The sequence below is a fragment of the Perkinsus marinus genome, assembly GCF_000006405.1.
Source record: "Perkinsus marinus ATCC 50983 genomic scaffold scf_1104296941728, whole genome shotgun sequence".
Taxonomy (NCBI): Eukaryota; Perkinsozoa; order Perkinsida; family Perkinsidae; genus Perkinsus; species Perkinsus marinus.
The window spans coordinates 147,547-163,030 of NW_003212397.1; the positions used below are offsets into that span (position 1 = coordinate 147,547).

General features: G+C 46.6%; 3 protein-coding genes across 3 annotated transcripts; 2 read left to right on the top strand and 1 right to left on the bottom strand.

Annotated features, from left to right (window-relative positions):
* Positions 1-2,364: 2,364 nt before the first annotated feature.
* Pmar_PMAR000065 (centrin 3, putative) lies at positions 2,365-2,983 on the top strand (the record flags this gene model as incomplete). The annotated part of the gene is made up of 3 exons (XM_002781637.1): positions 2,365-2,466; positions 2,593-2,718; positions 2,846-2,983. The coding sequence occupies 3 exons, from the start codon at positions 2,365-2,367 to the stop codon at positions 2,981-2,983; spliced, it is 366 nt and encodes a 121-aa protein (XP_002781683.1).
* Positions 2,984-10,043: 7,060 nt separating this feature from the next.
* Pmar_PMAR000066 (troponin C, skeletal muscle, putative) lies at positions 10,044-10,790 on the top strand (the record flags this gene model as incomplete). Its single annotated transcript, XM_002781638.1, has 4 exons — positions 10,044-10,145; positions 10,272-10,382; positions 10,525-10,653; positions 10,698-10,790. 4 exons carry the CDS (start codon positions 10,044-10,046, stop codon positions 10,788-10,790), a joined length of 435 nt encoding a protein of 144 aa, XP_002781684.1.
* A 4,015-nt stretch (positions 10,791-14,805) lies between these two features.
* Pmar_PMAR000067 (hypothetical protein) lies at positions 14,806-15,288 on the bottom strand (the record flags this gene model as incomplete). Its single annotated transcript, XM_002781639.1, has 2 exons — positions 14,806-14,998; positions 15,061-15,288. Coding segments are annotated over 2 exons (237 nt in total), but the record flags the coding sequence as incomplete, so codon positions are not given.
* Positions 15,289-15,484: the final 196 nt, after the last annotated feature.

Sequence of the window (15,484 nt, forward strand, 5' to 3'; positions counted from 1 at the left end):
ATGTGGCAGCACATGCCCTCCTCTTTTAGATTGCGGAGTAGCTACTAGCTTCTCAACAGGAATCTTGTCAACTTTCCACTACTTCGACCTTTTTGACGACGAAGATGCATTGGGCGATAGTGGGAGTAGTTTAACGTCGGTGGAATGGATAGTTGCAGTAGATGGGAGATAAAGACTAGTCGCAAATAGGGACAAAGCTAGGAGTCTTACCAGTATCACACAGAGCAACATATGAATACAACACTTAGCCATACTGGCACAACGGTAGCTATCCAGCACCTTTCCAGCTTGCCACCTTGAATTGGAGGGTGATATAGGACTCGCGGTGCAACAGAAAGCTTCGGGGCTGTGTACGGAACCAAACATTGTCGGACATACTCGTAATCGGTCCTGCATTCACGAGGCACATGCGTTCCAGGATCCGTCTGGAAGCGGAATATCATCCCATGTGGGCTACTCTCTTTTCTTCTCGTAGTGCTCCACAATCTCACCGCTTTGCGAGACAACTCGCAGAAACGCGTATACGTCATTTCCTCACCATTATTGTGGGTTCGCAAGTATTCGTTCACGAAATGATGGAGTCTTTCCATCTTTCCATTGCAGAACGAACTACCCCTTGGTGTGGTAAAGTGAACGGTGTCCCATGTCTCCAGCAGTGATGCTATGGAGCTCGACGTGTACTAACTTCCCATATCGGTGTGTACTACACACTGGGTAGTATTAACGGTGCTATGCGGAAATTTTCCGCCAATAATGAAAGCAAATCACTGGCATCTGAGGCGATAGGCGTATTCAGTGTTGTGCGAATTGCAACGAACCCCGAATAGCTGTCGATCGCCGATACAATATAGTACCGACTACTTCCATCTGTCACCCGAGAATACGGCTCAGTGGTATCGGAGTGGATTCGTCTGAATGGGTGCGCGGCCTTGGGAATGGAGGACAGAGCCTCTGTCACAGAGGCTCCAGAGACATCCCATCGCCTGGGAGCGACTTTCCAGCTGCACATGTTTCGCATATGTGTTGATTGATAACACGAGCTAGACTAGCTGAGCTAGTCCTGGACTGTCGAACCATAGTGAATATTCTCCGTTACCATCGACCTCAGTCCCGTCGATGAAAAAATACTATCGAGTACATCTAAGGTAAATAGGAAATTCAATTTCTTGACTTTTCTATTATCGAGTACATCTAAGGTAAATAGGAAATTCAATTTCGTGACTTTTCTATTACTTCCAAGTACATCTAAGGTAAATAGGAAATTCAATTTCTTGACTTTTCCATTACTTCCAAGTAAATCTAAGGCAAATAGGAAATTCAAGTCGACAGTTTTGCCTCGGATTCGTGTCTTTGGGGAAATCGAACGTTATGGGGCCGCTATGCCACTGCTACGATCCGAAACAAAGATTCTTCCGTAGATCCTATCGGATCTGGTCGTATCGTTGGATCTGCTCGAGAGCGAACCGTAAAGCTGTTGGTTTCGCGAGCCCCAATGACATTGATGGTTCCAATGACGAACTAGATGTCCGGAAGCTGTTGAAATATGCCAGTGCTCAGATAGCCTGATCCCTGAGTATACCCAACTGATCGCGGGTGCACTCAAGGGGCAGCGCACCTTGTGCATGAGAATTCCACGAGTCTATACAAGACTTCTTGGATGGCTTCGGTACTTGGCAGATTTCGGATAGACGAAAGTTACAGTATCATCTGAGCAGGGTTTTATGTCTCAGAAAATGCCATGTTGTCTAACTCTAGTTTAATTTGCCGTCAGCCGACTCAACTGAAGGTGAAAAACGTCTCTTACGAGCAGGTGAGAATTACGAGAACCACCACTCACTACACTGCATTCTGTTTTTCCCTAGAATTCAACGATGAAAGCTTGATGAATCTGATGAAAGCTCAGATTCTAAGGAAGATCTGAGCTCGACACAGTATCTGAACACGATCATCACAATTGCAGGACTTGCCCGAGATGCCACGATCCGAATGCTGTCGGTTGATCCACGAGTTTAAGGATCGCCGATGGCTCGCCTCACGAGGTCTTTCACTTTCAGCGTTGATCCAGCAAAGCCCCATTCTGGACTGCTGCCGACTCCGGTTTGAATCTGAGTGAATTGCTGGTCTTGTCTGACTAGCTCTGAGGCCTCCATTCGCAAGCTCGAAAGAATGAGCTCTATGAGCCCCATAGCATGGGGCATCCTGGGGGTTTCTCGCCAGTGTTTCGACCTAAATCGCGCAACTTCCACACGAGGTTCCTAACTTAGTTGGTCTCACGTAGATCCGGGTGTCTTTCGAAATCCGGGTGTTCGGTCGGGGGTGTTCCATTGAGTAGATCGGTTGCTGTTATGGGTAGGTCGAGGGTGTATGATTGATTTTGATGACCAAGAGCGGAAGATGCTTCGAACATATTTTGATGCTCTTGACGATGACGGTTCCGGATCTATAGATGTCAGTGAACTCGAGGAGGTCAGTGCGGACGTTTCTGCTGGAGGGTCGAATCAAAACGATGACACAGCTTCACTCAGTAGTCGTTCGATCTTCTATTTGAGCCTGTTTCGGTTGGATGTCCGTATCGTTAAGGCGCCAGTTTAGGTTATGGTGGCCCTAGGACTGGCGGAAAAGTCCTCAGATGTGGAGAAAATGGTTGCTAATGTTGACGAAGATGGTTCTGGGGAAATCGAATTTCACGAGTTCCTTAGGATAGTAATAGTCACCCTGGTGAGTGCCTTCACGTCATTCCTGACTATTAGTTACGTAGAGGTCACCAGTCGAGTGATCCGAGTTCAGCTGCAATGTTCAAGGTCTGAATTTTATGATCTTTCAGCTTGATAGGTTTTCTGCTTAGGTGTTCAAATCTTTGATTCGTGGCGACCTCGGCGACACCGAAAACATTGGCTTCAAGCTCCTCACGTCTGCGTTTCGACGAAAGAGAATTATGGTTTGCATTGATGGGGAAGAAGGAGTCGGCTCAGCAGGTGAATGAATTTCTAGGAATAGATCAGCTTCGCATAAGTCTTTAGTTCAACGACATACGTCTTATAACTCGGCTTTCTCTGATGAACAGCCGCAAGTTTGCCGCAGCTCACTCGATTTCTCGAGAATCGTTTTTGTGATGCCCCTGTTAGAGTCGCTGAGGAGAAGTGTTGCATCAAAAATTACGCCCAGACTGCGTTGGGTGCGTATCATATCATCTCCAACGCGGCTAGGTTAGAAAATGCATATTCGCCAATCCAGGTCCAAGGGATGCGCATCCTAAGAGCCTTTGAAAGGCAACTGAATGAGTCTAGGCATTCAAATCAATCCATAAATTCCCAAAAAGTGAGTCTCTACTGACCCTTGATAGCCAACTGTACTTGTCGCAGAGTGAACAGGAGTGTACTGTCAAAAACTCTCCCCGACAACAGGTGATGCCCTCACTTTATGTGCAGCATTAATTTCAACGTGTCAGCGCCTCTACGTTGCACCCTTACGATTAGCGGGGTCGACTCGTCCTCATCGACGTGATCTGGTGCAAGTTCTCAAAAACTATGATCTTAAGATGTCTTGAACATATGGTCCTAAACTCTTCAAGCCAGAAATGAACATATGTCTAGTGTTTATATCTGCCCGTCGTGTGTTTTAAAACGTATTCACTTTTATTATATTAATCTCGTTGTGTTAAAGACTTGAAGTTAGTCGAATTAGAATATCTGTGGAAGTTTAAGTGTAGTCCTTCGATCCTGGTAATGCCAGCATATTCACCAATAACAACCCAGCAAATGAGGCCGCCACCAAGTCCGGCATGCACCACATGTATTTGCGGGGTTTCTATCTCGGATTAGGCATGGCACTGTCGGCGGGCTGTCCATACTCGTAGGCGTTCTGTGGTCGTTTGCCTGCTTCACGTGAACACTGGTCATTTACATTACACTGGGTAGGACACATCAGGCATTCATGCGATTATCCACCGTTTTAGATGGTCAGGACGCTCATCCCCTCAGCAAAGGTGCACATGATTGGCCTTTGAATCTCACCGCCTTTCTTATCTCATAGTATCAACATATTTACCATGTTATATGGAGAATAAGTATATGATGTACTATACATCATTCGTCGTACTCGAGAATTCCTTATCAGCTCAACACAGAGAGATTCGCTACTGAATGTCTGCGGCAGGCTGCCGGGTTGGCAGAACTGATTGCCGGGTTGATGTTGTTGTCCACGGCTTTGCGGCCGTTCTGTTCTTCGACGAATCTTCGAATGGTCTATCGAGGATGAATCAGTCGATATTCTTCAATCAGGGATGAGCAGGTGCCTACCCTTCTCCGTACCGCATGTAGCTCTTTTGCGACGAGCGGTCTCGATTCTGTGATCGAGACCTCCGCGCTGCCCCACGAGGCTCGTGGAAAGAGCTTGTCACACCCAACCCTGAATGATGAATACTCTCGTCGACGATGAGATCTCAGGAGGTTCTCGTTGACAAACTTTGTCAACCTGTGGATCAGAAGAGGTATTAGAAACTTTATAATACCTCTTCTGGTGTGGACTCCACACTGTGGAGAGGTGCTTAACTTTCGGGAGATATCAGAACATGACTCCCGGTTCAAATTGAACCGTTCAATACGATCGGCGTTCACGGCGGAGGCCGGTTGTGATAGTTGTACTCAATGAAAGTATCCACTGGAGCACCGACAATAGACTCTACTGGATCCTATCTGATGCTGGGGTGCTTATTCGCATACTACTGTTTCGAGGCATGATCATCCGCATGATAATCCATCGTATTCAGCTATACATCGGCTCCGAGTATCGTGCAGACTGCATGACACAAAGCTTCTCATGATTTGAGAACTTCCTCTTCGGCCTAGGCATAGTATAGACGGTGGTCCGTCCTCGTAGGCGTTCTCCATCCCTCATCGCTCTCGTTGCCCATCATGGGGACAAGCTCGATCACTGAAGTGCGCGAGTGATCACGTAAGAGTGGTGATGGCCAACTCCACCGGGTGGAGTCCACCCTACGATTCTCTATCGTAGGGTGTCATGGGCAGCCCATGACACCTTTCTCGATCCAATCCCAAAACTCAAAAGGATGACGATGGAGATCGGCAGTTGGGCACAATTTCTCCGCGTGTCGAGGTTTCCAAATATCACCGAGCAGGAATCTCGTTCGACCACTAGCGCTTCGTCAGAAGGCGTGCCACTGGGATAACATCATCGTTGTGCCGATTCAATCGGCACAACTCACAATTTGTGAGTGTCTCGCAGTGAGACCATATCCACCACGTGCCGGATGACCTATCATCGTTAGGTGCACTCATGCATCAGGCTCCCGCTCGTCGCAATCAGTAGGTTCAACTATGGGCCGTATGCGGATACTGATTCATGAAGCTGAGTCCATGATTCAACTCACCCTTCGATTCTGATTCATGACTCAACTCACACCTCGATTCGAGAGAACTGATTCAGATTCTTTGCTCAGGAGAAAGAGTCGAGATTTCTGAGTATGAGTCCTTGAGACAGAGTCAGATTACGTCATCATGAGCAACATCCTTGATCCTTGATTTTAATCAGCTGCTGAATCCGATTTCCGATCGCTAAACACGATTCAAGATTCAAATCTATACTCAATGGCTGATTCAGAGTTTTTGGCACTGAGTCAGAGTCTTTCATCAACTCGAGTTTAAATACTCAGAGTTGGGATTTTTACTCGTGATTCGAGATTAATTCTAACGAGCCGAGATTCTTTTACTCAACCTCAAAGCTGCTCAGATTCAATATCGCAATCTCACCTTGAATATGATCCGGGATCATACTCATGATGCATAAGTTCACATTTTAACACCGAACCCTGATTCTGATTCACGACTTCAGCGCGCGCCACGGTAGACCTCCCTCAGCTCATTGCGAGGAGGCTCTAAATATGATCGTACCCGGGTATAGAACTTTCGCTTCGATTAAGTGAAAGCATGTCGTTAACCAGTTGAGCTGTGAGATTACGATACCAGACGGTGCAAGGAGGTATAGCGCACGTGGTAGATACAGGCTATTAGTATGAACGTGCCCGGGAATAGAACCCCCGTCTCGAGCACGTGGAAGCATACCCTTGACCAGTTGAAGCTCGAGTTGTAAAATCAGTGCATCAGGGGTTCATACTCACCGTCTGATTTTTTTATCTGGGTGAATACTCTGACACCTGTTACATCAGGATCCGCATAGATCCCCTGTTAGTAATGTCATAAAGGTATCTTGTAGCCATATTGCTGCATAAGTAGACCACACAAGCATCGACTCTCCAGCAGTTGACTAGATGGAGGGTGGTAGATGATGTACCAGTCTCCCTCAAGTTTACCGATATGGCTACAAAATACGTTTACAGCATTAATCATTAATGCTGACAGCATCACGCTGTAGAAATTATTAATGATTAATATCGTAGATCAAATTGAACGGATGTGTGACTGTCACACTGTGACAGACAACTCCCATGTTTACGGACACATCAACGACGAGGGAGAACCTCGAGTTCCGTAAGGGAGTTCTTGTTGCCTCTCATTCTGCTTGTGTCGTAACGCGTGTAACTAGTCCTTGAGCAGAACACGACAGCACAGTCCCCAAGGAGCCTGGAAATTTAAGAGCATGATGAAAACCTCAAAAGCCATACGCTATCGATCAACTGGACGTATACGGCATATTTCAACCAGGACAAAAGGAGTGGTTTCGGGATCGAGAGAAAAGATGAATGAAGAGAGAATGATGAATGAAAAGAGAATGATGAAGTGATAACGACCAGGTCGTCAAGGTTCCGGGCAATGACTGTTTGTGAATCGTCATTGAATGAAATTGAACCAATGTTCGCTACTCATGCGAAACGCCTCTGAACTCCTCATTCGTTAACCTGAACATGATTGCGTATTCCGTATTGCAAAATGTGCAAGAATCACTCACGGAGAACGCCATGACTTACCGTCCGGACACCAACAATATGGAGGATTAGCCCTCGGTGCACATTGGCAGGTGTGGGGGCATTTCTTGCAAATGTCATGAACCAGAATCCTCGGCTGTGAAATCTGCTCCAGCCTTCTTTCAGTATCATCGTTCACTGCATGGGAAAGCATGGTCGAAGCAGTAATGATCAACACGACGTGGAAGACGCTTTTCATATGTAGCAGAAGCTAAATATAGTGCCTGAGGCTCGCACTGGTCAACTTAACAACCGAACAAATAATAGGAGTGCACTATGAAACACTCAGTGTAGCGCTTTCTTGATCTAGTCAATCACCACTGGTGAACAAGCCAACATAAGCATCGGGACTAAATGCTATTGAAGTTTAATGCTGATACTATCCAAAGAAGAGATCTCAGAAGCCCTCTTCATTCCGGAGTCCATCTGCTCTACTAAGATCGATCAACTCGCCTACTTCACGTGAAACGCTACGAATGAACAAGATTCCGCACAACCAGCTCTGTATCCCCAGTGGGGGCATTTGTAGAACTTGTGGTAGCTTGTAGATACTCAGCTCCAAGAATATCGTATTCGTGTTCCCGACTGAACGCAACCAGCAATCCGTGATTGTAACCAATACGTAATGGTTGTTAACTTTAAGGACGAGCAGCTTCGACCGATTTGGGTTGAGCGAGATCTGCTGTGTCGCACATCTTCTAGCACGTGTGCAAGCATTGCCACGATGCGGCAGTACATGCCCCCTCTTTCAGATAGCGGAGTACCTACTAGCTTCTCAACAGGAATCTTGCCAACTTTCCACTACTTCGACCTTTTTGACGACGAAGATGCATTGGGCGATAGTGGGAGTAGTTTAACGTCGGTGGAATGGATAGTTGCAGTAGATGGGAGATAAAGACTAGTCGCAAATAGGGACAAAGCTAGGAGTCTCACCAGTATCACACAGAGCAACATATGAATACAACACTTAGCCATACTGGCACAACGGTAGCTATCCAGCACCTTTCCAGCTTGCCACCTTGAATTGGAGGGTGATATAGGACTCGCGGTGCAACAGAAAGCTTCGGGGCTGTGTACGGAACCAAACATTGTCGGACATACTCGTAATCGGTCCTGCATTCACGAGGCACATGCGTTCCAGGATCCGTCTGGAAGCGGAATATCATCCCATGTGGGCTACTCTCTTTTCTTCTCGTAGTGCTCCACAATCTCACCGCTTTGCGAGACAACTCGCAGAAACGCGTATACGTCATTTCCTCACCATTATTGTGGGTTCGCAAGTATTCGTTCACGAAATGATGGAGTCTTTCCATCTTTCCATTGCAGAACGAACTACCCCTTGGTGTGGTAAAGTGAACGGTGTCCCATGTCTCCAGCAGTGATGCTATGGAGCTCGACGTGTACTAACTTCCCATATCGGTGTGTACTACACACTGGGTAGTATTAACGGTGCTATGCGGAAATTTTCCGCCAATAATGAAAGCAAATCACTGGCATCTGAGGCGATAGGCGTATTCAGTGTTGTGCGAATTGCAACGAACCCCGAATAGCTGTCGATCGCCGGTACAATATAGTACCGACTACTTCCATCTGTCACCCGAGAATACGGCTCAGTGGTATCGGAGTGGATTCGTCTGAATGGGTGCGCGGCCTTGGGAATGGAGGACAGAGCCTCTGTCACAGAGGCTCCAGAGACATCCCATCGCCTGGGAGCGACTTTCCAGCTGCACATGTTTCGCATATGTGTTGATTGATAACACGAGCTTGACTAGCTGAGCTAGTCCTGGACTGTCGAACCATAGTGAATATTCTCCGTTACCATCGACCTCAGTCCCGTCGATGAAAAAATACTTTAGAGGTACTATCGAGTACATCTAAGGTAAATAGGAAATTCAATTTCGTGACTTTTCTATTACTTCCAAGTAAATCTAAGGCAAATAGGAAATTCAATTTCTTGACTTTTCTATTACTTCCAAGTAAATCTAAGGCAAATAGGAAATTCAATTTCGTGACTTTTCTATTACTTTCAAGTACATCTAAGGTAAATAGGAAATTCAAGTCGACAGTTTTGCCTCGGATCCGTGTCTTTGGGGAAATCGAACGTTATGGGGCCGCTATGCCACTGCTACGATCCGAAACGAAGATTCTTCCGTAGATCCTATCGGATCTGGTCGTATCGTTGGATCTGCTCGAGAGTGAACCGTAAAGCTGTTGGTTTCGCGAGCCCCAATGAAATTGATGGTTCCAATGACGAACTAGATGTCCGGAAGCTGTTGAAATATGCCAGTGCTCAGATAGCCTGATCCCTGAGTATACCCAACTGATCGCGGGCGCACTCAAGGCGCAGCGCACCTTGTGCATGAGAACTCCACGAGTTTATACAAGACTCCTTGGATGGCTTCGGTACTTGGCAGATTTCGGATAGACGAAAGTTACAGTATCATCTGAGCAGGGTTTTATGTGTCAGAAAATGCCATGTTGTCTAACTCTAGTTTAATTTGCCGTCAGCCGACTCAACTGAAGGTGAAAAACGTCTCTTACGAGCAGGTGAGAATTACGAGAACCACCACTCACTACACTGCATTCTGTTTTTCCCTAGAATTCAACGATGAAAGCTTGATGAATCTAGGATGAAAGCTCAGATTCTAAGGAAGATCTGAGCTCGACACAGTATCTGAACACGATCATCACAATTGCAGGACTTGCCCGAGATGCCACGATCCGAATGCTGTCGGTTGATCCACGAGTTTAAGGATCGCCGATGGCTCGCCTCACGAGGTCTTTCACTTTCAGCGTTGATCCAGCAAAGCCCCATTCTGGACTGCTGCCGACTCCGGTTTGAATCTGAGTGAATTGCTGGTCTTGTCTGACTAGCTCTGAGGCCTCCATTCGCAAGCTCGAAAGAATGAGCTCTATGAGCCCCATAGCATGGGGCATCCTGGGGGTTTCTCGCCAGTGTTTCGACCTAAATCGCGCAACTTCCACACGAGGTTCCTAACTTAGTTGGTCTCACGTAGATCCGGGTGTCTTTCGAAATCCGGGTGTTTGGTCGGGAGTGTTCCATTGAGTAGATCGGCTGCTGTTATGGGTAGGTCGAGGGTGTATGATTGATTTTGATGACCAAGAGCGGAAGATGCTTCGAACATATTTTGATGCTCTTGACGATGACGGTTCCGGATCTATAGATGTCACTGAACTCGAGGAGGTCAGTGCGGACGTTTCTGCTGGAGGGTCGAATCAAAACGATGACACAGCTTCACTCAGTAGTCGGTCGATCTTCTATTTGAGCCTGTTTCGGTTGGATGTCCGTATCGGTAAGGCGCCAGTTTAGGTTATGGTGGCCCTAGGACTGGCGGAAAAGTCCTCAGATGTGGAGAAAATGGTTGCTAATGTTGACGAAGATGGTTCTGGGGAAATCGAATTTCACGAGTTCCTTAGGATAGTAATAGTCACCCTGTTGAGTGCCTTCACGTCATTGCTGACTATTAGTTACGTGGAGGTCACCAGTCGAGTGATCCGAGTTCAGCTGCAATGTTTAAGGTCTGAATTTTATGATCTTTCAGCTTGATAGGTTTTCTTCTTAGGTGTTCAAATCTTTGATTCGTGGCGACCTCGGCGACACCGAAAACATTGGCTTCAAGCTCCTCACGTCTGCGTATCGACGGAAGAGAATTATGGATGCAATGATGGGGAAGAAGGAGTCGGCTCAGCAGGTGAATGAATTTCTAGGAATAGATCAGCTTCGCACACTCTTTAGTTCAACAACATACGTCTTATAACTCGGCTTTCTCTGATGAACGGCCGCAAGTTAGCCGCAGCTCACTCGATTTCTCGAGAATCGCTTTCGTGATGCCCCTGTTAGAGTCGTTGAGGAGAAGTGTTGCATCAAAAATTACGCCCAGACGACGTTGGCTCCGTATCATATAATCTCCAACGCGGCTAGATTAGACAGTGCATATTCGCTAATCCAGGTCCAAGGGATGCGCATCCTAAGAGCCTTTGAAAGGCATCTGAATGAGTCTAGGCATTCAAATCAATCCATAAATTCCCAAAAAGTGAGTCTCTACTGATCTTTGATAGCCAACAGTGCTTCTCGCAGAGTGAACAGGAGTGTACTGTCAAAAACTCTCCCGGACAACAGGTGATGCCCTCACTTTATGTGCAGCATTAATTTCAACGTGTCAGCGCCTCTACGTTGCACCCTTACGATTAGCGGGTTCGACTCGTCCTCATCGACGTGATCTGGTGCAAGTTCTCAAAAACTATGATCTTAAGATGTCTTGAACATATGGTCCTAAACTCTTCAAGCCAGAAATGGACATATGTCTAGTGTTTATATCTGCACATCGTGTGTTTTAAAACGTATTCACTTTTATTATATTAATCTCGTTGTGTTAAGGACTTGAATTCGAACTAGAATATCTGTGGAAGTTTAAGTGTAGTCTTTCGATCTCGGTAATGCCAGCATATTCAAACCCAGCAAATGAGGCCGCCACCAAGCCCGGCATGCACCACATGTATTTGCGGGGTTTCTATCTCGGATTAGGCATGGCACTGTCGGCGGGCTGTCCATCCTCGTAGGCGTTCTGTGGTCGTTTGCCTGCTCCACGTGAACACTGGGTGTTTACATTACACTGGGTAGGACACATCAGGCATTCATGCGATTATCCACCGTTTTAGATGGTCAGGACGCTCATCGCCTCAGCAGAGGTGCGCCCACATGATTGGCCTTTGAATCTGACCGCCTTTCTCATCTCATAGTATCAGCATATTTACCATGTTATATGGAGGATAAGTATATGAGGTATCATACATCATTCGTCGTACTCGAGAATTCCTTATCAGCTCAACACAGAGAGACTCGCTACTGAATGTCTGCGGCAGGCTGCTGGGTTGGTAGAACTGATTGCCGGGTTGATGTTGTTGTCCACGGCTTTGCGGCCGCTCTATTCCCTCACGAATCTTCGAATGGTCTATCGAGGATGAATCAGTCGATATTCTTCAATCAGGGATGAGCAGGTGTTTACTTCTCCGTCCCGCGTAGCTCTTTTGCGACAAGCGGTCTCGATTCTGTGATCGAGACCTCCGCGCTGCCCCACGAGGATCGTGGAAAGAGCTTGTCACACTCAACCCTGAATGATGAATACTCTCGTCGACGATGAGATCTCAGGAGGTTCTCGTTGACAAACTTTGTCAACTAGTGGATCAGAAGAGGTATTAGAAACTTTCTGATACCTCTTCTGGAGTGGAGAGGTGCTTAACTTTCGGGAGATATCAGAACATGACTCCCGGTTCAATACGCTCGGCGTTCACGGCGGAGGCCGGTTGTGATAGTTCTACTCAATAAAAGTATCCACTGGAGCACCGACAAAAGACTCTACTGGATACTATCTGATGCTGGGGTGCTTATTCGCATACTACTGTTTCGAGGCATGACCATCCGCATGATAATCCATCGTATTCAGTTACACATCGGCTCCGAGTATCGTGCAGACTGCATGACACAAAGCTTCTCATGATTTGAGAACTTCCTCTTCGGCCTAGGCATAGTATAGACGGTGGTCCGTCCTCGTAGGCGTTCTCCGTCGCCCACCGTTCTCGTTGCCCATCATGGGCACGAGCTCGATCACTGAAGTACGCGAGTGATCACGTAAGAGTGGTGATGGCCGACTCCACCCTACGATTCTCTATCGTAGGGTGTCATGGGCAGCCCATGACACCCTTCTCGATCCAGTCTCAAAACTCAAAAGGGAGACGATGGAGATCGGCAGGTGGGCACAATTTCTCCGCGTGTCGAGGTTTCCAAAGATCACCGAGGCTCGGTGCTCGGTGACCGAGCAGGAATCTCGTTCGACCACTAGTGCTTCGTCAGAAGGCGTGCCACTGGGATAACATCATCGTTGTACCGATTGTGAGAGTATCGCAGTGAGACCATATCCACCACGTGCAGGATGACCTATCGTCGTTAGGTGCACTGGCTCAGGCTCAGGTGCACTGGCTCAATGCATCAGGCTCCCGCTCGTCGCAATCCGTAGGTTCAACTATGGGCCGTATGCGGATACTGATTCATGATCTGAGTCCATGATTCAACTCACCCTTCGATTCTGATTCATGACTCAACTCACACCTCGATTCGAGAGAACTGATTCAGATCCTTTGCTCAGGAGAAAGAGTCGAGATTTCTGAATATGAGTCCTTGAGACAGAGTCAGATTACGTCATCATGAGCAACATCCTTGATCCTTGATTTTAATCAGCTGCTGAATCCGATTTCCGATCGCTAAACACGATTCAAGATTCAAATCTATACTCAATGGCTGATTCAGAGTTTTTGGCACTGAGTCAGAGTCTTTCATCAACTCGAGTTTAAATGCTCAGAGTTGGGATTTTTACTCGTGATTAGAGATTAATTCTAACGAGCCGAGATTCTTTTACTCAACCTCAAAGCTGCTCAGATTGAATATCGCAATCTCACCTTGAATATGATCCGGGATCATATTCATGATGCATAAGTTCACATTTTAACACCGAACCCTGATTCTGATTCACGACTTCAGCGCGCGCCACGGTAGACCTCCCTCAGCTCATTGCAAGGAGGCTCTAAATATGACCGTAGCCGGGGATAGAACCTCCCCTTCGCTTCGATTAAGTGAAAGCATATCGTTAACCAGTTGAGCTGTGAGATTACGATACCAGACGGTGCAAGGAGGTATAGCGCACGTGGTAGATGCAGGCTATTAGTACGACCGTGCCCGGGAACAGAACCCTTGCTTCGAGCACGTGGAAGCATACCCTTAACCAGTTGAAGCGAACTAAGTTGAAACTCAAGATCATTGATTATGTGACTTGTAACAAGTCACTAGCTTGACCAAATCTATTATTCTGGCGCGGGGATTAACTTTCATCTGGAATTTCTGAATTAGGAACCTAGAGTTAGTTGACTCCGACGTTCGATTGAGTATATTGAAAAGTTCGAAGTACGGATGTGTACACGTGCGACAAAAGTTCTCTATGGGAGAGTTCCACCATTGTTGTAGTGTAACGGGAAATGTTCGTGTACTCGCGACGAATCTACCAGGTTCCAACCTCACAGAGTGACGTATTCTTCCATTCTTGAAATTGTCACTGTCGGTTGTGGGGCGTAGGCTACGCCGCGTAGCGATTATAGTCTTCATCTTGTCAAAAATGTCTGATTCAAACTGTGATTCCCTGATTCTCTAAAATACTCAGATTCAATGGAATCACCCGAAAAATCAGCCTCGTGAGCAAGGCTTATTAAGTGAGAGTATTAATCAGCCGGAAAATCAACCTTTGACTCTCGAATCAGTTCGGGGATACATATATCATCGCGATGATCCTGATTTCTCGCTCTAGAGTTGAAAAATAAGTGAATCAGGGGTTCATACGCACCATCTGATTTTTTATCTGGGTAAATACTCTGACACCTGTTGCATCAGGATCCCCATACGGCCCCTGTTAGAAATGTCGTAAAGGTATCTTGTAGCCGTATTGCTGCATAAGTAGACCACACAAGCATCGACTCTCTAGCGGTTGACTAGATGGAGGGCGGTAGATGATGTACCAGCCTCCCTCAAGTTTACCGATATGGCTACAACATTACAGCATTAATCATTAATGCTGACAGCATTACGCTGTAGGAATTATTAATTATTAATGATTAATATCGTAGATCAAGTTGAACGGATGTGTGACAAACAGCTGCCATGTTTACGGACACATCAACGACGAGGGAGAACCCCGACTCGGGGTCCCCGAGGTCCGTAAGGGGATTCTTGTTGCCTTTCATCCTGCCTGTGTCGTAACGCGTGTAATTAGACCTTGGACGGAACACGACAGTACAGTCCGCAAGCAGCCTGGAAACTCATCGAGCGAAAAGATGAATGAAGATAGAATGACGAATGAAGAGAGAATGACGAATGATAACGACCAGGTCATCAAGGTTCTCGACAATGACTGCTAGTGAACCGTCATTGAATGAGATTGAACCAATGTTCGCTATTCATGCGATACGCTTCTCAACTCCTCACTCATTTGTCATCTGAAAATGATTGCGTATTGCGAAGTATGCAAGAATCACTCACAGACAATGCCGTGACTTACGTGGACAATAACAAAATGGAGCAGGATCTATGGTCGCCGGGCATACGCAGGTGTGGGGGCATTTATCGCACGGGTTATGCATTAGAATTCTCGGCTGTAGAATCTGCTCCAGCCTCCTTTCAACACCATCCTTCACTGCATGGGAAAGCAATGTCAAAGCAGTGATGATCAACACGAGCTGGAAGACGCTTTTCATATGTAGCTGAAGAATAATATAGTGCTTGAGACTCGAACTGGTCTGCTTCAACTAAAGAAATGATAGGAGTGCACTATGCAACACTCAGTGTAGCGCTTTCTTGATCTAGTCAATCACCACTGGTGAACAAACCAACATTAGCATCGGGACTAATTGCTATCGAAGTTCAATACTAATACTATCCAAAGAAGAGATCTCAGAAGTCCTTTTCATTCCGGAGTCCATCTG